The sequence below is a fragment of the Syngnathus leptorhynchus genome, chromosome 19 (genome assembly GCF_054491065.1).
Source record: "Syngnathus leptorhynchus isolate UIUO chromosome 19, UIUO_Slep, whole genome shotgun sequence".
Classification (NCBI taxonomy): Eukaryota; Metazoa; Chordata; class Actinopteri; order Syngnathiformes; family Syngnathidae; genus Syngnathus; species Syngnathus leptorhynchus.
Window position 1 is genome coordinate 6,648,129 of NC_141213.1, and position 24,206 is coordinate 6,672,334.

Consider the following 24,206-nt stretch of genomic DNA (forward strand, 5'->3'; position numbering starts at 1 on the left):
TGCCATGCTTGCTCAGCAAAAGTTTCACTGGATGAAGAAGACAAAATACAAATTGCACAGCTGAAGGATGAATTAGGACCACAGTCAAAAGGGGGAGGTGTCGCTTCAAAATCACACTTCATTTAATCAAATTAAATTGAACAATAAAGTATGATAATAATAAAAAATAAAAAATAGTGTGATAATAAAATAGGGACACAACACTCTCCAGCCTGTGACTTCAATGAAGACTTCTTGGTGGTACAACTTCTGTCAATTGGACCCCACCTAATTATCATTTCCTTTTAACAGCTTCCTCAGCTGCTCATTATTATTTGCTGAAATTGTCTTATTTTCCATGTAACCTTCATGAATAAATTACAAATTCACATCAAAACAACCTAACGACTTTCATAATAGAAATAAACATGTTTTTTTTTCCATTCTTTCCAAATTGTATAAGCAATATTGTATGTTGGGGTGAAATAAGGATATATATATAGTATAGAAAATTTTCAGTCCACCCCCACACACATGAATTATAATTAACATAGACCTCCAATTAAAAATGTTTTTTTGGGAGTAACTAATTAAAAGTGCCTATTCCCAGTCAGATATCACATCATAATCATCATGGGAACTCATGCTGGCTTACAAAGCCAATTGCTAGCAAAAAATGAAATACGGCACCCAAAAGTGAATTCATAATTTAGGAAAGTTGATCACGTTAAAGGCATAGTTACGACAAATTGAAGTGTCATTAGGAAGGCCATTAAATGATTATCGGGCCAGAGCAAACTTTCTCCGTTGTATTGGTTGTCACCTTTGCAGTGCTATTTCTGCAACTAAAATACTCGAGTAGTTGAGGTGCCATGTATCCATGTATTATTAAAGCAAAGCCTCTCAAGGTTAGAAATACCCTGCAGAGGAGCACTGACTTCTTTCTTCTTTTTTTGCTCCAAATCGGCCTAAAATGGCACATTAAATGTCCTTGTGCACACACAATAACAAACATATCAAAACAATATCCGAGTCGGGCTCTTCCAAGACAAACACAGCACATGTCAATAAAAACACGCACGTCGTGGACATGCCTGTAGGGTGCACCTGCCCGATCGAGCTGCAGCGGTAGCTTGTGAAAAAGTCAATTCATGACCCTCTCTGACAGCTCTGGCCCAATTACACTGACAAGGCCAAAACATGAGAGGCCATTACAAGTAGAGCCATAGAAACACACAGAACAATGGTGAGACAAGAAAGAGGTGAAGCGCGAAGCACTCCCACGGCACAAATATGACAATAAATAATATGGAATCATGTTGGGGGATGAAATATGACAATAAATAATATGGAATCATGTTGGGGGATGACAAGAACAAGTCATCTTCAAAAACCTGGAAACTTAAAACAAACAAACCAAAAAAACTTAAGGCCCAAAGATCTTTAAAATTGACTGCAGATATTAATGACGGCAGGCATTTGAGCGTCTGTTTGCGACGCCCCTGGTGGGCAAATAAGCACTTTTATAGCCATCATGCATCACCTTGGAAATCTTGACGTGCTGAATTACTCTTCATTAACACACTGCTGTGATTATGATGTGGATTCCACCGCATCTTTATTTCTCAGGTCCTCGTAAACACAACACTCACTGGGGTGCTTTTGATTGCTCTTCATTGTGTGCGTGCGTGCTTGAACAGCTTATTACCTGTCTCCTTAATAACAGCTTTAACCACGTTGGAAAACTTTCAAACGCCACCTCTCAACCTCTTCATTAATGCATGACGGGAATGCACGAGATGCGTGTGATTGTTTGACGCGCAAATAAAAGCTAGGATAAGAGCTACCATAACAACATCTTGTCATAAAAGTCCATGCAGGCTGTTCAAATGAATCCGTCAAGTGCTCTAACTAGCAAAAAAGTTCAAATGATGATGTGGTTTTGACTGCTCAGGTTTTCAGCATCTCCTACCTGGTTATAGCTGTGCACGGCTCCTCCAACCTGCCCGCTGCGCTGAGGAGATGCTGCGGAGATGTTGTCGCTAAGGGCGAGGGTCTGGTTGCTATGGTAGCTGGCAGAGTACTGGAGCGAAGCCTCCGGGGTGGAGTTGAGCTGCAAGGAACTCTGGGAGAGGAGCGCCGGTCCTACGGACAGAGACGGGAGTCGGTCGGGTGGGGGGTTGAGTTTGTCATGCGAGCGAGCGAGCGAACGTGCATGTATGTAAGGAGAAAAAAAAAGGGGCGAGGAAGACCAGGGAGAGATTCAAAGAGTAGCCGGGGATGAAGGGAGGAGTGATTGAGAGACAAAGAGTGAAATGGGGAAGCGAGGGAGAGAGAAAAGGGAGAGAGCACAATTTAGAGCAGATAGTGCAGCAGTGCAGCACTCAGTGAGTTGGAGAAGGCATACATAATTTATTAGCAGAGGGAAAAAGAAACAGAGGAACAGAGAACATGGAAGGAGGAGGAGGACGGCTGAAAAGAAGTTGGAATCGACAGAACAACTCAATACGTTTCCTCGCTGAAACACGTTGAAATTTACCTGGCGCCTTCCACTTGAAAAAGCCTCCATTTGAACTCTTTTGCACAATGCACGGATGTTATACTTTGGCGAGGAATCGGGAATAAGCAACTTTTTTGAAGATACTTTTACTCGCTTTGTGCCTCGGGCTCCTCGGTAGTCTCAATTATTTGAGGATTCCTTTAGACCAACAATTCAGCTTTATTTTAAAGGCACACTAACAAACTAAAACCAAAAACAAACAATTCACCTGCATGACCTATTTTTCTAGAGTCAACACATTGAATGAAAATTCTGCTTTTACGACACAGCAAGTATTTTGAACATTTTGCTTACCTAACTGAATCAAAGAAAATGCGAGTGGGATTAAATAGGTCAGTGTTATCAAACCTCTCAATAGCCAGTGGTGTGGATGAGTGCCTTTGTGTTGATATCACATTGTGTTTTATTCAAGGGCAGTTAGGTCTGTGACTTGTGCTCCCATTTCTCATATATATTTCATTAAGTGACTATTTTTACTCCTTTGCTGTCTCTTTGCATTTCTGACAAAAAGACTGATATGCCTGTGATGTGCCTAATTACAGCTCTCATGGTGGATGCACCACATTAATGAAATGATTAAAAAAAAAAAAAAAAAAAAAAAGGGGCTACACGGTGGTGCAGTGAGGACGTTTTGGTAAAATAGGTTCTTATAATGATTTAGAAGGAAATTGTAAAAAAAAAACAAAATATTAGAGTACTTTTATTTTATTTATTTTTTTTAAATCCATCCTGAATTATTCTAAAGCTTCACCGTGGTACACAGGTACTCAAGAGCTCATTTGTCAGGGAGAGACTCCAGAATCAATAAACCATGACCACAATATGAAACAAACAATGAATACAAGTCCCTCTTCAAACCTACCACGAGCGTGTAGTACCCCAGAAAAACAAATGTAGTCTTATTTCTCAGTCTCTATCATCCGACGACTTTCTCCCCGAAAAACCGACATCAACCTCCTCGGCTTCTTGCCTTCACAAAACACTTGTCTTATCCCAACCCCATGCAATCCCTTGCTTGTCATGAATTATTAACCAGGACTTTGTGTGAATCGGAGCTCCCGAAGACGTCAAAGGGAGCTTTGTTGTTGCCCGTGTGAAGAAAAAAAAGATGTACAGTGTACATGTTTGTTTCAAATTTCCTGCAAAGTGGGTTGGCGATGGGTAGTTTGGAGCTCACTTGTGGAACTGAAGGTGAATGTGTGTGTGACATGCATTTAGGATTAATAGTGCCTGTGTGTGTGTGTGTGTGTGTGTGTGTGTGTGTGTGTGTGTGTGTGTGTGTGTGTGTGTGTGTTTGCATGCGCTTATCATTGCATTCTCACGCTATGAAATGAAACAAGTGTGTGTGTGTGTGTGTGTGTGTGTGTGTGTGTGTGTGTGTGTGTTTAAAGATATCTGTACAATTTACACTGCAACTCGGAACAGACACATGGAGAAAATGTGACTTTTTTTTTCTTTTCTTCTTCTATCACACCACACGATGAATTGAATTCATCAGCACCCACACATGGAGCAAGATGCTTGCGGGATATGTGCATTTGAATGCGCATTTGAAGAACAGCAGGAGCATCACAATGGGAGCTATCACAAAAGCATTCTCTTTAACAAAGCAGTATATCCACCAAGCATATGTTTCAAATCTGCTCTCGCTACTTACATTTTCTTATCGGAATAAACCAGAAATGAAAATATGTCACACCAAGCTGTACCCTCTGCTATCATTACCAAATTAGCATAAGTGCTCACAAATAGGAAGTCTAGTTCCGCAGAATATCTATGGTGTGTTTTCAAGTTTCGAGCTCACAACATTGCTGTTTCTGCTTTTGACCAAATCAAACATTTGACGCTAAAGCGCAAGTGCTTCTTGTTTTCCCTAATTCTGCAAAAAATGCCTTATCATTGTGGAAATGTGAAAAAAACTTATAGATAAGGAGACCTTGATCTTTTAAATTTTGACGCAATTTAGATTTAAAAAAAAAAAAATCAAAGAATGTTTGTTATCTACAAATGAACTATTTGAGAGACAAATACAAAAAGTAAAAATTCAAACGAGTTTCACTCTAGTGTTTTTTGGCTCCAACCGTGCTTTGTTTTGGTTTGCAGGTTTGCTTTGCGGAATGTCAAGAGGGCAACGTGGGAAATAATTAAAGTCCAATCAGGCTCTTTTTAAATCCACTCTTATTATCTGAAAACAAACAAACACACACACACGCAGAAATCCTTGGGGAAAATGTTGTCGATAAACACACTCACTTTCCACACCATCAAGGATTCCTGACTCCTGGAGGGAACGGATGCAGGAATCCACCAACTCCAAACCTGTGGTCAACTCATCCTCAATATCCTTTTGTCCATCTGCTGAGAAAGTACAACACAATCAATGATTCTGGGATACTTTGAATAAAAGGGGTAAACGTTAGTTACCTTGAGCGTTCCAACGAAACTGTTCATCAGCCGAACTGCAAGAAAAGCAGAATTATTACTTTGCTAGAAAGAGAAGCAGAAATTCATGTTTGGTGCAGAGTCCTTAGAAATCAAGGATTATTTAGTCATCATAAAGAGGACGAAAACTTTGAATATAAACATGAATACTGTGAGAGGAAAATGAAGACTAAGCAAGGTTTCCATTTAAATCATCAGTAGCTATGATACATGAGCAGACAATCTGCCATTTTAGTTCCCAGACAGATGAAAAGGTTCAAATAAGCAAATGTATTTCTCTGTATATGCTACAATTGTAAGCTCGTGTCATTTATTTTTATGTAACCTATCATATTTGCTTGCATTACTTTATATTTCTATATTTATATTTCTAAAAAGTAAGTCATTAGTAACAGATGGACTAAGAAGTAAGAAAACAAGCAAGAAAAAAAAAACTATCTTGAGACAAGGCTGACAAACATGAAAGTTACAGCAGCATCATTCTACTTTGCCCGCTCGGAATACCGCAACACTTGAACCCCAACAGGCTGCCACTTTCTTAAAATAGGAATCCAGTTATGAAGAGACGCTCTACATAACTGCACTCTCAACACTTACCACATTTCACAATGCACTCTGCTAATCTAATCAAACATCACTCAACTAAAACTACACATTTAGATTTTAATTTCATTGATGAGGTCTGTTAAAATGTGTGTACTATGTCACAAGCAAAGCTTCTTTCCTTCACTTTTGGAAAAAAATGTTTTGGGAATGTGGCACCAGCACAAAAAAACGCATGAAGAGACAGAATGCAGATAACCTTGGTGAATCTGAAGGCGGCGTGCAACATTAAAATAGATGCGTACAACACTCTGCAGCGAGAAAAAAAAAAAAGGCATCTCCAAAAACTTTTAGTCAGAACTTCTTTACAACAATGCAGCGTGTTTACAACAGTGTTGAGAATCTCAGCACCCACGCCCTTCATAAGTGGTTAAATGTCAAAAGTGATATGCCAAGATCAGTTGTAGTGTAAACAGAAGCTGCAAGGCCTTGGGCATCATGTGCCGACCTTGCTGAATTAGCAGGATGGATGGCTGTGGACATGCTAGCTTGAACCCGAGTTTTCCGGCTGAGAGGAAGCACCGCCGCCCCCGTCACAGTCTCGGCTGCTCTTAAAATAAATACAGTAACATTTGGTCCATGTAAGTAGAGTGGTTGATATATACTCTGTTTAATGTATATCTACTATCAATATTATGATATATTATTATCCACATGGGCAATTTGAAGTATTCAATGAACCTAACATGTTTGGAATGTACAATATGTATTATGTTTAATCGCTGTTCCATACACTGCACATATTTGGTACATCATAATTTATCATTATCATTGGCAATAATATACTGACTGTATTTCCCTCTTTTCACTTACTGTATACAAATATTACTGTAGCATAAATCTGTCTGTCTATATTTATTAATCGCCATAAAACAACTTGCAACATTTTCCTTTTTTTATAGATGTAAGTTGCTTTTAATTCCTCTTGAACGCTGCATTTTATCTTTATTTGTATTGTATTATTTGTGCATCCATTATGAATACAAATACATTAGAATACATCTTTATTTCACAACAGCTGTAGCTGTAACAAAGTGCTTTAATGAATATGAAATAATAATACAATAGAACACATTACATCAGGTGTGACTATTGCTGCTGTGACAATTTCATTTCCCTAAAGCAAACGCTCATATTATTTACGCCTTTTTATGAAGAATATTATTTATTTTAATATTGTATCATATTGCCATTACAACATGAAATTTGACAAAGTCAGTTTTAGGGTTCAGAAGCATTGGTTCGTTTCTCTGTTTATGATGCTATCCACCCACTGTTGGTTGCCATAACAACCATCATCAATGCTTCATCATTGTCAGCATGACAGGGTGACATGATAACTACAACCTGTCATTCCAAGCAGCCAGCTTGTCTTTAGTGCGACAGCTGTGTGTATCTGCATGTGTGTTACCTTTTGTTTGTATCAAACCTGTGTGACTTTGTGCTAGATAAAAGCCATGTTCTGGATTGTTAAGTACAAAAGCATTGTCGTACAACAGCGACGTGTTGTGTCAATGTCGACGTGCAAACTATTGATACTTTTTTTGCTGCAGAATTTTGCTCCCAGTAAGCCTTGAGACAAACTTTTATTACTTTTGACAGATCAATTGGTCAGGCTGGAAAAGAAGCCAACTTGTCAAAGTCTTGACTGAAAGCACCTTCAATGGACGCAGACTGACAGCTGCAACAAAAAGCGACATTTGCACACGCACACACACACACACACACACACACACACAAAAGAAAAAACAATGGCGCTTAGTGCTGAAAATTTCTGTTGAGATATTTGCAGAATGCAGCTTTCTTTCGCAGGCAAGCCTTTGTCAAGCACCTCACAAACTTCCACTTGTTTGGGATGAATACGTTATATGTACTAAGCGTGTACTGCATTATGACCATTAAATCTTAATATGAACAACATGAGGGAGAACAACAATAATATTGGGCAATGAGTCACATGCTGCTTCACCGATTCTGAAGTACATTACAGTATTACCTGATCTCATGTAGCAGACTGTTCTGGTAAATTTGTATCGCTTTAGAACTCCAAAGAGTCGAAAGACTTAGCGACTTCCTGTAATTTCTAAAGGATTAATATATTCAAATTGATGGACATATTCATAAAGTGGTTATCTATTAAGATTTGGTGCTCATCCAAATAGTGTTCCTATTGTTTGGCAAGTTGATCACTTGGCTTGCAAGTCTAAGGCTACGTTTTCCTACTGGCACCAAGCCAGCACTAGAGAAAAACAATTTCAACCTTTTTTTTCCCCACTTTTTCTATTTTTGGAGCCTTTTTAGTCATTTCCAATTGTGTTTGGGATGAGGCAGCAGAAAAAAAAAACAGCTAAGGTCTTCAAAATCACAAGATTCAATTGCAATGCTTGGGCCATGCAATTCAGAATGGATTATTTTTGCCTCTGTTGAACCTTACCATATGCACTGTTTAAATTATGCTCACAGATGGCAGCGTGCGTGCTAGCATAAGCAAGCTGGAGCTCCTTTTCTCGCAATTGCTTTATTACAAGGTGATGCAAACAGAAAATATTAATTTGGGATACATGCATTTGTGGATCCATTGAGGTCAATTTGACCGGACAGAATTCACTAAATAGTCTTCGTATTAGCAGTACAAATTTGCATATGAACTGGAAGAGTACAGTGCTGCCGAACACAAACGGAAATGAAAGTCCAAACACAATGAATCATTGTTTGCCAAAAGTACTCTGACTGGATCCATAAAACTGTGGAAATTTAGAATAGTGCTGATCTTTAGTTTGGATATTTTAAAGGAGTTGTTTGTCAGGGAAAAAAAAATCTTGCCAATCTTAACGGCAGAAAATTAAAACGTAGTCGCTGTCAACATGGCGCACCACTGAGTAATACAGAAAACAGAAAGCAAGGGCTTGTCATCAGTGTTGGTCAGACAGGCTACCCTGTGGGAGTCACCTTTGAATGATTGTCAATCTCCATTTTTCGACATAGAGCAATCCTTCAGCGGACTGGATGGAGCATGTGAGAGTTATATGGAATGTGACCACCGTGTTGTGAAGAAGGGAAGGGTATCGTTCACTTTCAATTCAATACTTTTATAAAGAACTTCCCGCTGGTTGCATGTGACCTATTCAAAACCTTTGTCAAGATCATGGATATTAAATTAGCTACGCCCTGTTCTCACTCTCCAAAATACACGGCAAGCTGTGAAGCGCTCATGCGCACACTGACTTTGATGCGACACGGTCAGGCTTCACAGTCGAGACGAGAGCAGCGGTTTGATGTCTTGGTTGGATCCCAAGGTTTAGGGGCCGAGGCAGCCTAAATCACTCAAGCCGCTGGGGGATAATCTAACGTATGATTTAGAGGGAATCGCTATCAGTACTTTTGCTTCAGAGGAAGACCATTACAGTGGCAAAGTGTTGGATGGATGGATGGATGGATGTGCCTGAAGAGGTCCCTCTTCATGACCCCTTTGGTTTGTGAACGGTATGGTAGCTCCACATTGATGTCAGGTCATTGTGTTGCACATTCATTTAGTGGGAAACTGTTCAAATGTTACCCGATCTAATGCCATATTTTTTTTCTTCAATATTTTTCCATAATATGACTATCAATAATATATGTTTTGAGTAATATTCATCAAATAATTCATCACCGAGTGTAATTTATTTCTGAAACGTCTTTGCTATACAATCAAACGCACGGTAAATTCCCTACTGTGCAACCTTTTATAGGTCAAACTTAAAAACAAAACGTGACACAATCTCAAAAAGTCGATATGTGAGGAAAAAATTCATTTAAAAAAAATCCGTGTCAAAAAAACCATTTAGATAAATAGAAGTAAAAATTAAAAGTTGCTTTTGACCAGGGTTAAATTCACCATCTATGACACGACAGCTGTTTTTTTTCCCCCCACACCTTTATATTCGATGCAATTTATCCTCATTAAGGTTGTGGATAACTGGAGCCCATCCTTAATGACTTCAGGAGCTAGGCTGTTATACCCTGGACTAGCTGCTTGAGAAATATCATTTTTATGAGAGGAGCAGAGGGAGAAGAAAGAATTCAACTCCTCTCTGTGACACAGACGTGCTACAGATGCGCAAAAAAGAAAAAAAAAAAGAAGAGCTATCGGTACCTTAATCTTGTGTGCACGCTGCCGCTCAACAGGTAACATTTGAAATCCCAACAGAGCAAATTGAATGGATGTACACTCTTATCAAATCCATCACTCAAGCCATCAAAAGAGTACTCAATAAGAAAACAATAATACTGTCATTCACTGTTAACCCATTACTCATGCTTCACATTTTTCTAGTGTAACTACTGGCTTGACAGCAAATGTTTCACAAAATGGAGACAAATAACATTGCGGGGGGGGGGGGGGGGGGCGAAACACACTCAGTGGAGGTGTGGGTAGGTGTAAAATTTGATAAAGCTACACACATGATTGCATAGATACAGGATGTGGGAATATATTGTAAGCCGTATGAAGTTGATGGATGAGAAGGATCGGATGTGACAGGCAATGAAACGGTGAGACAGGAGCTTTTAATTAAGTAGTGAGAGAGACTGGCTGGTCGAGCTATCATAGTATATCATCAGGTCTAGACTACAATGACTCAACAACTTCATCTAAAACCCAGAGGGCACACACACACATGCTGCAGATACCTGAATACAACAGGGTGAGGTGGATTTTTCTGTCTCTCTGATAAGAGCTGGAGTCGCCCACAAAATATGTTGCAAATAATCATATCGAGATTTTTTTTTCTCCCCCCCAAAAAACTTGTAACCTGAAGGCTCCGATGTCAACGAAGCATGATAAACAAAAGCGTTAACATCTTGCTTCCTCTGTTTCTATGTTTTCGCACTCACCCCAGTTCAGGTCCCAACAGCACCAAATCACTCATCACGGGACAATCTAAAACCACATAGCCTTCGATGCCACCCCTCGGGGTTAGCCAAGGATGTCGGGAAAACCACGACGGCAAAATTGTTCAGTTAGAACAATACGACTAGCAGTAGAGAGGTATGCCAGACGAAAAAATGCACAGAACACTATATTACATATGAATCAATTGACATAAATAAATATACGATGTGCATTTTATTTCAGTATTGTAACAATTTCTTATAATGCGACCGGGCTACTATTCCAACAGTGATAAATCCGGAGATGGCCCTAAATCACTACGAGGAGTGTAATCACAGCATGCAGTTATGGCCTTTGGGAGGACTCTGCCCCGATGTTCAACCCCTAGCTCAAAGGACATAAAGATGCTGACTTTATCATCTTAATCTACACTCTCTTTACTATCTCGGATATGAATATATTCTTTGTCAGGCAATAAAATAGAGGATACACTATTTTTCTATTTTTTTAAGGCATATTTTTCTTCTCCAACGCTAATAAAACAGTTTCTAATCCGCTTTCAATTAATCCGGTTGTAAACTTTTCGCTCAGATGCAGATGAAAATGTCACTGTATGCATCCAGCCACAAAAATACAAGCGAGGAATTCTTTAAACACGTATATTAAAAGCTTCCTGATCTTGTGTGAGAAACAAAGCATTTCATCAGATTATTTCCACATAAAGGACTTTTCCAAACATTACACAAGGAGTAAAGTCGATGATGCCCATACACTGAAGCATTGTGGATATGAGGTAAAATAAAAAAAAATAAAAAAAAATGAACGTTAGTATTATACATCTCTGGCACATTTCCACCAAGTGTGCACTTTTTGCACTCTTGTAGATTTTTGTTCTTCACTGTCAATGTTTTGCTTGCAGTGTTCCTCTCACTTTTCTACGTCCGCCTCTCTGGCATCCAACTATGGTTGCTTCTTATCTATTTGCACCAATATCTGGTGTTGGAGGAAGATAAGCATTCATTTGCATGTTTAATGAACCAACCCTCCCTCCCCCAAATTGCCTTCGGAGTGGGGGGGACACACATGCAAAGCACACACACCCAGTCACAATGCTACTGTTGCCCTAAAGGCCTCTATCTCCTTGCCACTGACGGAGTCACCAGCTGCTGACTCCTACAGAAATAAACACAGCCCATTTATCAGGCTTCACAGTCACAACTTGAATGACAGACAGATGAACATTTGGCAAAGTATGTCATATCAAAACAACGCTGACATCATTTGACATCTTGGAAAGAACCCAATTCACCTACCCCAACAAAAACGGATTATTTCTGTGCTTTTAGTGGAGCAATCATTCATTTTCAGTGTATCAGATTACTGGCTAAGCAGAAAGATTATTGTCATACGAAAAAATAACAATTAGAAACTTTCAATTTTATACTTAACATATATTGGACGCATATAAAAATTTCCAAATATTACATTTTTTTATAAATCTTTACTTGGCCAATTATTTCAGTGCATTATTGCTAGTGAGGTGCAGAAGAAATTCTAGGTGAGGAGTCTCGATTAAGGTGGTTTCGGGTTTCAGGCACATTCCACAGGGAGGACGCCCCGGGGATAACCCAAGCTCAGTGAGAGGGACATCTGGGCTTCCCTGTTAGGGCAATTGTCCCCATGACCTGACCTTGATTATGATGAGGACAATGGAGGGACAGATGGAAAAAAAATACTGCTCATAACATTATTGCTACACTTGCTCCTAATATTAACAACATTATTCATAACAACGCCCAAGATAACACTGCTACAAATAATAATAAAAAATAATCAAATTAAATCTAAAAATAAAACTGACAATATAAATAATCATCTATTCATATTGGTATTTCATTTAAAAGGCTGCTAACCAATGGAATGATCTCAGTTAAGTCAAAAAGGTTGTTTCCTCCACATAGTATACATTATTGTGCCAAAAAAAAACATTTCCCAAAGCACAAAGATGTAATTCACGAGACAAATAGATCAAAGTGTGCGAGGAAACAAGAAAGATAGAAGCAGACAGAACGATAGACAGTGGTCCCGGCAGTCGGGTGAGAGATGTGCCCACCTGCCACCATTTTTCTCTCCTCCCCTGCTGGAAATGTATCATCAGTCATTAGGAGGGAGCGTGACTCCTGCTATCATCATTCACACATACACATATACACACATACACATTCATACAAATGCCAACATGGGGCATATTTTAAGGTGCAAGTCTGTGGCCTATAATTTGAGTTCTCTCTATGCAGCGTTTTGCTGAGCTTATAAAACCGCCTGCAGCTAATGGTGTGATGGATCCCTCTATTATCACCCAAGTTGAGAGAGGAGAGTGAGCTATAGTGAGATAAAGGAATCTAATTGGATAGTATTTTAGACTTGGCAAAAAATAGGAAAGTGACTAGGGACAGAAAAAGGAGCATGTAAAAAGAGCTAAAATGATAACTGCAGGTTAAAATCCAAATATGGTCGGTATGCGGCCGTCCGGGCCACTACATAAAATCAGAAATGAACTCATTTAGTCCAGTTCATATACGTTTGACCTTTTCTGTAGTTCTTCTGTTTGATTGCACTGGGAGAAAGAATGACAGCAGTAAATAGTTGTTAGTGTTACAGCATTGTTAAAACAACAAATCCTATGATGATGACCTTTGCACACAACTAGCCTCGCTATGCCAAATCCATTGACTGACAGGATGATCGCTCCCATAGGGCAACAGGAACGAGATAGGAACAACACAAAATAATTCTCAAGCAAATCTTTTTTTGCCGCTTCTTGACAAAAACAAATAACACAAATGTTGTCACTGCCTTGTGTTTACTGTGTTGTCTTCCAAATCAAAATGCGGCAAACTGAATTTAAGTGTAAAACGTGTAGAGTAAGGGACGTTTGATGGCACTTCCTCATTAGAATAACGAATCCCCCAGCACACAATTGGGGGAAACGGGCGTACGCAGACTACTAATTCATTTGGATTTCTCTTGATTTCTTTTTCACACAACAGCACAAACACTCATGAATACAATCCATCACTTTTTACCTTCCATTGACCTTGCCTCAGGGGACTTTGGAAGATGTGTAAACTAAAAGCTGTTATAGCCTGAGGACATGAACTTTACACCTCACACTTCTTTGTATTCACATCTTTCTGTGACTTTGAGCTTGATGCTTTGAAAAGTAACATACCCTTCGCAAACTTCCCATGACTGGTTATTAAGATGCCTTCTATTTCCTTTCTGTCACTTCTACCACATTGATAAATTATAGAAACTTTTATTACCCTGCAGGAAATCCAAGCAGTCAGCAGTCAGGCACAACTTTTTAGAAAGGATACAGATAATGTAAAAATGTGGCAAGTAAATTATGCTAAGTGCAAGAAAATCAAGAATCCATCACTGTTTCTGTTGGTAGTTTTATGTTTTTGTATTTTCGTTACTGTTTTCTGTATTTGTGTCTGCAGCTAAAACCTAAGGGGGAGCCTAAAGCCAGAATCTGTCTGTTGACAGTATTGAGCAAATCCACATGCTATGACCCTGGAGCATTATAAATAAATGACAGGTTGATGCACATACATACATACACTGTGACATGCCCAAAGGAGTCAAATATTTAGTAGGCAAAGTTACAATACAAATGTACTTCTGAAACAGACAAGTCCATACATGACAACATGTTTTATTATTATAATTATTTTTAATTTGTTTACCAATTACCATGCCAATAATAACATCTGTTCATGAAATGATCCAAAATACGGTTGTGAAAGGCAAATGGACTCAACAAAAGCAGAGGAGACATCATGCAGACTTTGAATGAATAATACATAAGAAACCCATACTGTCAGAGACACTCGTGGTCGGGTTTTTCAGGATCAAACAGGCATAAAACGATACGTACGATCTAGTAAAATAATAAGCTTTAAAAATTAAAGGCAATGAATGGGAGAGGCTAGAGAGCAATTGGTCAGAGGACAAATGAAGGAGAAAATGAGAGTAGGAGAAGAACTAAAGAGCAAAAAAATATATTCTAATAATAAATCAATGAAGCCATTCTATGGTGCTGCCATGGGGTAATGAAAGCTATCTTTTAGCTTTTCTCATTCCTTTTCTACCTCTGTGCAGCGTTACCACCCTCAGCGTGGTAAACTGTTGTCTGTTTCTCCCCCTCTGAGACCAAAGTTACATCAAGAAAAAAAGCAAGCCCACTCACGGAAGATGCACTCCTTTACTAATCTCCAGTATTACGTGTTAAATCTTATTGGCGAGAAACACAGCAGACAGGTTATCCCTGAAGCAGAAAGTACAGTATATCATCTTTTGCAAGTTTTGATTTTTAGCTTAATATGGATTCACATAAAAAAAAAGACATTTGAGTATTTTTGGCTCATGTCGATTCTTTAAAGTTTTCTCCAAATCAGTTAAGTAGTTTTTGCCCAGACCTGGTAAGTATCAAAGAGAGTTGAAAGCATTTATACCTCAGTGAAGTCATGCGGGCCAATCTTTGCACCACTTGGTCTTTTATCTTTTTTGGGCATTTCCAACTGAGTTAAATCAACTGTGAGTTATGTGATTGAGCTTTATTTAAAAAAAAAAAAAAGAGGCCCAGAGCTACACAGCCAGTCAAGCACACGCAAGACAGCAGGAGCAAGGAGTTTCCCCACCGGCTGCTACTTCCGACTAATGTTAGAAAATGATAAATTAGCCCCTGTGTGGCGTTTGGTGTCACACACTTGTGTGAACCCATATCGGTTCTATCCGCAGATGCGTGTTTCCTTGCTGTACGGTGCTGCCGTGTTGCACGCCAGCAGATCAGTGTGAACAGATGTTCGCAGGCTTGGTCCCACAACAGCGCCGTGCACAATATCCTTTCAGCTCAACTATTCTGTTCAAGAAGAGGAGTCCAAGGAGATGCCTGAATTGTTTGACTTAAGACATCAACTGACAAGAGAACACACCGTTTATTTCGACTAAGAACGAGAGAAAGACAACCCCACATCAATCTAACTTGCACTCTCTAACTCACTTGAGTGTCAAATGAATACTCGGGTCTAGTTCTAAACTATTAAACTTTAAAACCCTGAAAAAGAAAAAAAGAGTATAAGTTGAATCAGCAAAGTTGTTTACAATGCTGCCAAATTTGAATGATTACAAAAAACGTCCAAGCGAAGAAAATGATGCCCCAAAATAGTGAAAACCAAGCCATTGTCTCTGCTCTCAAACACTCAATCAAAAACCTCAACTCAGATCACATGCATGCACTGTGCAAACGCCACATTTGCAGGCTCATCTCGAGCTTGCAGTCTTTCTGGTTAAAAGAAATTATTCGTATATTTAGATGCAATCTGTCAAGGATTGTCTACTGAAGTACAGGAAAATGAGTATTGATGTTACAGAAGGGTTAGCACCATTTCACTAAAAGCTGCCTCTGATCATTCACAGTCATATCATAGACACTCTTATCTATACTTAGTGCTGGGAACAATCGGAATAAAAGGATAACGTCAATCAAGGCAGTGAGACGAAATAAAGCCGGACAAATTCACACATGAGCTCCAGTGTGATGCGCAGACAGGGACGTCAAACGCACATCACACGTTCAAGTTAACGCGCATTGACAAGTTTAAGTGCAACGCGGGGATCAACGTTGACTCAGCGGCATAATAAGCTCCCAGCGGGCATAAGCGCAACTAATCCTCTAGATCTGGTGTGATTAGCACAGGATGACGCAACCATGAGACGGCAGACAGGCTAGTGCTGAAACATGTAGACATTATCAAAAGCATCAGGCAAATGTCTTCCAGAAAGTTTACCATTCAACCCAATTGTTTTGGTTAAAACTTTTTTTTTTCTCAACAGCGGTAAAAAAAACAGTTCCAAAGTTTTTCGGGGTTTTTTCCGCAGGGCGTCTTTCGTTGGACCCCTTTCAGGCTTGTGTACATATACAATAAGTTGCTGCAGGGAGTCAGAGGAACGTTGCCTTCATATGAATCTTGCCACTTTGACATTGCACAAGAGGTAAAAACAAAAAGACACCGAAAGAACACTCTGAGAAGTAAACAAATTAAATCCAACCTTCTACCTGATTCACAATGTGGATTTTTCGAGTTCCGAGGAAGGTGATTTAATGTGAGCAGATGGCAAGCACGATAGTCTGAATGTTAGCATTAAACTGCCTCATTAGCATGTAGGTCACACTTATCTGCTCATCCATTTCTGACTCGTTCAACCGCATCGTCGGAAAATAAGTTCAACAGCAGAAAGTTTGCTGGACTTCATATGGTAATTTAAGATGGTGAAAGCTCAAAACTAACTTATGAAACCGATAGCACACGGACGGTACTATGCAAATCAACTTTGTTGCTTTATAACCTTTCTCACTGGCATAAGACAAAAACAGGTCAACACAATAGAATAGCAATTGATTTAGGAATTTCTGTAATTTGTTGATAGCAGAGGCGATAATAGCTCTACAAAAATAGATGGGCAACACATGCAAAGGAAAAAAAAGGCTCATTTTTTTGTCACCTGATGCTGCTCATGCTGCCAGCCTCCGATCCCATCTTGCATCTCTCTAGCTGGGTGGCAACGATCGTTCGCTCGGCCTCAAGTTCCCGGGTCAGGCGCTCAAACTGCAGCTCCTACAGAAGGGTGGACGTTAAACAAAACACATGAGTTTCTGGAAGGCTGCAAGGGAACATTGAGGAAAGGACAAGGTCGACACTCCTCAATGGAAATGTGCAAGAATGGGCTGAAATGTTCGAGCCCACTTGAAATAAGGGTCAATAGCCAATTATGTCGAAAAGAACAACAACAAATGGCACCGATAATTACACAGAGTCGAAATAATGGGCCCTGACTGCAAAGTGTTTCTCCACATTACTCACATTTAACATAACTGTTTACTTTCTTAAATGATTACTCATACTGCTCTGCTTCCATTTAACTGAAAAGTATGTTCTCAGGCAAACTAAGTACAACAGGCGACATGATGTAATGTTTGCCTGCAGTCATGAAGACAGCAATGCAACATCTGAAATTAGGTGTCATCATTTTATTTTGCTGCCATGTTAGCGTAGGTGGATGAAGCTGTGATTGGTTGGAAAATAGTCCAAATGCAAAAAATAGCTTGTTCATCCCTTTGTTGACTTTGTCACTTGCATAGCTGGAGAGCTCCTTTTGAAAATGCATAAATTAGTCTAATGAAGACATTGGTGGAATTCTTGTTCTATCCCCACATGGATGTATCATTTGAGAATTGGCTTTATTATTTAGTGCACACTTGATTTAGAATCTAGTGCCACATAACAAAGACGCATTTTTCTAGAAGGGAGCTGATCAAAACAATGTTATTTAAAGCTTATGGGGCTTAAAAAAGTGCAAGACTGGACAAAGACTACAGCTAAACTATTTTAATTGCCACATGTCTCATCTGGACATTATAATATCCCAATATGGCCTCCAACGTCATGCCAACGTTGGACCAAACAACACAACCCGTATCATCACACAACATTCTCATACCAGCAGAGAACATATGGTGCAGACCATGGAAGAAAGCTCCATATTGTAATTAGGACAATGCGAGTTGATGTGAATTTCGTGCAGCCATTCAGCATGCCGGTTTGAAGGTACTAAGACCAGCAGAGCTTCACCTTTTGTTCAAACTATCGAAGAGTCGTGGTGATGAGATTCATGTAGGTGCAATTGAGAGACGGTAATGGTATATCGGCTTTGCAATTTATAATCCATATGATGCAACTTTTCCCCAAGGTATCAAGCTTACCTGTTTGGTCTGATAAGTATATTATGGCTACTTTATTTAGTTATAAATAATATAGTAGTAAATAGTTTAGCTGAAATTGGACGCGAACGATCACGAGTGTGTGCATATACACATTCTCATTCAAGTGAATTACACATGCAGAAAGAGAGCGAGAGAGAGAGAGAGAGAGAGAGAGAGTTGTAAAGAAAGCGTGCGCTGGTCTGATTGGTTTTCAAAGCCATTTGAAGCGCTGAATGACTTGATCCCCCCCAGTCGCTATCTCAAGTCTCCAAGCTCAATCCCCTCAGCTCCTCAAAATTACAGCACAGTGCAATGCAATTCATCTCCCCCAACATTCTCAGGAAGCACTTACACATCAATATGCACACTTTCTTAGCCCTTTTCTCATGCCTTCCATTAGCACACACTTTTTTTTTATTTATTTTTTTTAAGTTTGCCGCAGCTGCCAAAAAGGAAAACAGCAAGTTGGTTAGCGAGCACTTGCTCACTTGAATTTCAGAGAGGTACTAACTAGCAGATCCAGTCATCCTTGTTAATTCGAGCACAGTGTAACAAACGGCAAGAAATGAGAGAATCTTTATTTGATAAAAAGGCCTCACTTGGCACCTGTGCTCCTTTTTCTTCCAAATGCCACAGAGGCAAATCCTCAAGGTGTCAAAATGCAAAAGCCAAAAACAAAAACAGAATTATGGAAATAATGACACAATGCCTCAGGATGCTCTGAGCCTTCTTAGCTATCCCGATAAAACACCTCGGCACTCTGGCAAGTAGGAGCTCGGTTTGTGTCATATCAAATGATGAAATTATGCATCATCTTCTATGGCATGCCACAATGGTGTGAGGCTAAGAATAAATTTGATTAGTGCATCATATAAGTGTCAAAAATTCAATTCTTTAAGAACACATTACACAAAGCAACATATATTTATCCATCTTGTACTGTCTTGTGTTGCAAACTACAGTCTGGACTTTTACAGTTTTGCACAATGTATGTATAGTACCTGATAACAAGTCCAGCACTTGTTCTATCACTTGAGAATGTATTGTGTTTGGGCTCAAGAAAACATAGCCCTGATATCAGAGCTTTGAATGGGATAAATAGCAGCCCTTCCCTTTCACTTCGTAACCCCCCCCCCAAAAAAAACAACAACAAATCTGGCTCTTTCTACACTGGAGACAAATGATCCTGCTCGCCACCATAAAGACACTGGCTGGTGTCTGCGCTTGATGGTCTCTGTGTGTGTCTGAAGATAAGGCCCAATCATTATAAAGTGGCCTATGGGTAGCTATTAGCGGCGCTGTTTTTGGAAAGGAGACAAAAGGCTATCAAACAGAGCTCTGACCTTCTCTTTGAGACGTGATGCTCCCTCTCTCAACCCGTCTTTCTCCATCCTCAATCAGCATTGGGAAAAATGAGTGGAAGGAAGGAGTGTGTGTGTGTGTGTGTGTGTGTGGGGGGGGGTATACACGTGAATGTGAGCCGGTGAAAAGGTCGCGCAGCTCTCCTCCGTCAACCTCGGTGCATACTGAACACCAGCCAACCCTACGCACGTCACATGTTACTTTTTTCAAGGGGTTCAAATTTCAGAGCCGTGCCCCCTCCTTTTGCACTTGTCACCATTTTAATGAGTGCAAAGTCGAGCAGGCTGGGTGGGCCAATACCTGCAGGCGAGGACAGTGAGGTGGTTGCTGTGCTGATGAAAGTCACATGAGATGATGGCCACAGGGATGAAACTTGATGCTGGCCCTTTATATATTCAAGATAAAGAAGAGGGGGGCATCAAATGACCTCTCTCCCTCAAGTCAGCGAGTGTTTTTTTTTTTTGTTAGTCTTCTTCTATTTCTCAGCTTATGCACGGCTGTTTTCAAATAAATTTGCACCACCCCAAACAAACATACCCTTTTGAAAATCCAAATTGAGAATATTATAAACAACTGTGGCCAAATTGCAGCATTAGCCCCAAAACACTTTTTTTAATTAACTTTCATGTTTGATCCATAATAAGAGCCGATAGCATATAAAACACTTTAGCTCTAAACCGGGCCAAGACGTTTTACCACCAAGACTTGTATACTTGGAAAAACATGGATAATAAGGAAGCTGAATTCTGTGAGCCGTTTTTAGCATCATCTCAAGAGTTTTGTTTAAAGTAAACAGAATCTGTTACATCATCAATGTAAACAAATAAGCTTTTATCAGATATAGAAAGCGCGCTCATAAATTACTTTCACCATGTCTCAACCAGAACATCTTGACAACATATAAGTGAACTTTCATCATACTTTTAATGAGCCAGAGTCCAATCAACAACCAAGATCAAACTTTTTCCCTATAAAAGTGCAAATATCCAGCCTAGAAGAAGCTTTGAGCCCAACCCTCTTCTAGAATTGAGCAGGTAGATCTGATGTTAAAGCGTCTCACACTCTCCACCATGTCAAATCATCTGAAATGCAACAAAGTCAAATCCATCCTGACAGGAAAAGCTAAAACAGCCCCTTTTGAAAGTAAGCGACTTTGGGCTATGGACAGACACGCTGATGTAGACAAACAGCGAATTTGCAAAAATCCTCGTCGAGGACCCTGTCACTTCTGTTTTGGGGATAGCTGTTGCTTATTTAACGCCGAGGCGCTGTTCCAGAAAACAGCCTTAGAGCACATGTTTGAAATAGATGGCGCTTGGTCACATTTTGAGAGGATGATGTGCTGCTACTCTTTCATGCATCGCCAGTGAAACTCCTTTAAATTCCAAGGACGAGTTTTGTAGCCTATTATAGCATCAATACCTCCACTTTTCCCGTCTGTGTTAAAGAAGAGGTAGCAGACCAAATAGCACAGCTTGCCTCTTTAAAACTCTACGTATCCAGCAATAGCGCTTCAGAGTGCTACCCGGTTATTTGTTTGACACTATTTTTAGATTCATCAAATTGGAGTACACCTTTAAAAAAAAGCCAAGAGATCTGAGATGCAAGACTGCTAGCAGCTGGCCCATAACAGTTTTATATGCATTATAAATATTCAACACACAAACACACCAATACGCTGACAGATCTCCCCCTCATTAAATTATTTAGAAGCTCAGTGGGCAAAATGAAAACATCTCTCTTTGTTTCTGACTTCCCTCTGACTTCTCTTATCCATGCCGCTGTCGCCTTTTCTATTGTTTGTCTCGAGGGGGCAGGGCGGGGTACAATTGCATGCATTTCAGGGCTGTAAACAGGAAACTGCAAGTCTGGCCAAAAAAAAAATAAAAAATAGAAATGCATGCAGACTCAGCTTCCTCTGTCTTTATGGTGGCTTTAGTGTCGCTTGTCACATGCAATAGCCTCTAAAAATGTAAATACTCCGAGATTAATATACCCTTTGGCATTAAAAGTGGAATATTTTTTTTTTTTAATAAAGGCTCAAAGAAAAGGGATTAGGATGCAATTTTCTCAATCTAGAATACAAAATTGGCTGAGAAACACTAAAGCCTTTCAACGTGTCTGCTTAGTTTAATCCCATGTCAAATTAATGCATGACATGTATATGGATAAAATGTGCTTTGGATTGGCATGCAGGAAAATATTATATTGGTGCAGCAATAGTAAATTTGTTCAATTTTGCGATTCAAATCAATTCATGGCATCATATTTGCACATATTAACAAACACGTAAGTCAACTAAAATGGCTTCTAAATGGCGGCGGGCACCTTAACTTTGCGGCAGCTTTTATTCACATCATTTCCCACATTCATCCATCTCCTAAATGGCTTTTTGCATGTGTGATTGAATCTGTGTTGTTGAGCAGCTTTAATGATGAACTCATCTGTGATTATCTCTCCCGTGTAACAGATTGTCTGGATCTCACGTACAGATCACAGAACAATCTCAAAATTCTTCCCCTCCGGGAATTCACATGTGGTATATTATGCAGTGATTGGCCATTGTTTCAAATTGGCTATTCACTGAGCTGATTCAATATTAAAAATGGTTGAAGAAAAATCACAGGACACATCATTAGGCTGCTTTTCCCAGTGGTCGAAAATTGCATCATAGTATTTGTATTGTATTTTTCCCCTCATTTAGCTCAGGCCTCATCATATTCATGAGAGGGTGGTTAGCGTAGCTTTGTTGCAAGCCGGAAACTTATATACGTTTCGTTTTCCAGGTTTTAATGCGACAATTGGAGCTAATAATAAGACGTGATTTGTTTATTGGTAAATCCACTAGAAGCCTATAAAGGAAATGTGGATACATTATTTGTTTGTAGTCTGCTGGCCTATTGTATAGTCTTGAGGGCCATCATGTCAAGTACGATCCAATTTAATATTTGATATATAATACATCTTTGAGTCTTGGTCTTTACCTAATAGACTGGCTCGTTACAGCAAGTCATATCATTTGTCTTCAGCGAGCATGATAAATTAGCAAAATAAGATGCAAAAGGTATTTGGCTGTCTGACACCGCATATTGATTGGAGTAAATGAAAGGTTTATGCGGCCACAGAACGAGCAGTACTGAAAACAAGAACGCATCTGTCCATCGATAAAAACGATATTAAGGGCTTTCCAAGGTCAAAACTCTTCAGATGGATGATCAATTCAATGGAATTGTGTTTTGAAAGGCACTAGAAAGCCCTACAGTGGATTAAGAGGGAATCGATCAGGCTCGATTGCTCCTGGTCTATTACGAGGGAGGGGGGGGGGGCATTCACGTGCAGATGTACAGCAGCGTTCCACCATGGCAGCGTTACGGTTCATGCTCTCCGAGTATGGATTTGGCCGTAGACAAAATGTCATTTGGAAAATGTCATCGCCTAAATGCCATTGCGGCTCAGTATGTGTCCAATTTTGAGTGTGTGCGTGTGTGTCCGTGCGCGCTCATACTCAGATGTGCTATCATAGTTGCACCCGGTAATACATCCAGTCAGCATGTCAGTTCTGTAAAAAAAAAAAAAGAAAAAATGGGGGAGGTGTGGTGTCTATCAGAGGTTGCACTTTATTTTTGGGGGGTGGGTAAGACTTACGGAGAGTATATCTTTTCTCGTTATATTCTATAAAACCCAAGGTTGGGATGAGGAATATTTCAGCACTTGAAATTGTTATTCATGATTCACAGTGTATGATGTATTCATTCGGCAAGAGCGCTGGTGGCCCGCGGATTAGAAATAGAGCTGCACTTTTAAATTTTTCAGATCAGCTGGGGAAATCGGCTTGAGTAAAAGTGAATATGTAAACACCTGTCTTAACATTTACTGGCAGTGCACCTTTGAGGTTTGTGGACTTGGCTTTACTTGAAGTGCCCTGACAGTGTGTGGCTGGCTCTATCAGGCGGCTGCATCTGAAAAGCACAGAGTTGTCCTGAAATATAAAGTACCCTGAACGTAGCAGGGTCGAATAAATCGTCCAGCTCTCCTCTGTGGCCACATGATGCGACAAGACCCTAGGGAGGCCCCAAAGGTCATCCATCCATGAGCCATCACAAGTACTCGTTTTGATAGATTAGCCACATGCAAGCCATTCATGCAACCAAGTGGAGGCAAACACTTTTGTATACAAATCGAAAGGCTCTCTAGGCAATGAAGCAATCCAGGCTACAAATCTGCAGTTTGAGGTTACTTGAAGCCTGTCGTTGACATCCCTTCCAGTATAAAAGCAGCACTTGACCAATTCTTTGATGAAGAGATTCAAAGAGAGAAGCAAACATTTCAGGAAATGTCTTCTTAAGGCGGAGAAGGCGAGATAGGAGAAAATACACACACAAAAACAAACACAAGGTTATTCGTTTTGAAAAGACAAAGTCACTGACTATGGAGGCTTAACGTTGACGGTGTGTGTGAATGTATCTTCAGAATTCTCAGGGTAACCACGAGCTTGAGATCTGCTTTGACCTCTGAGTCGCCCGAGTCGGACGAAAATGCCAATTGCAAGCATATTCTGT

General features: G+C 39.8%; 1 protein-coding gene across 8 annotated transcripts in view; it reads right to left on the reverse strand.

Annotated features, from left to right (window-relative positions):
- The window catches only part of ctnnd2a (catenin (cadherin-associated protein), delta 2a), a 114,543-nt gene that overhangs the window by 59,790 nt on the left and 30,547 nt on the right, over positions 1–24,206 (reverse strand). For 7 of the 8 annotated variants that reach the window (XM_085939463.1, XM_085939466.1, XM_085939470.1 and 4 more), the window contains 4 exons: positions 17,028–17,140; positions 4,964–4,998; positions 4,793–4,897; positions 1,952–2,124 (listed from right to left, as the gene is read on the reverse strand). In XM_085939463.1, the coding sequence (XP_085795589.1) occupies positions 1,952–2,124; positions 4,793–4,897; positions 4,964–4,998; positions 17,028–17,140 (426 nt within the window). The remainder of the gene's footprint in view (positions 1–1,951; positions 2,125–4,792; positions 4,898–4,963; positions 4,999–17,027; positions 17,141–24,206) is intronic. The other variant, XM_085939467.1, reaches the window with a different exon arrangement.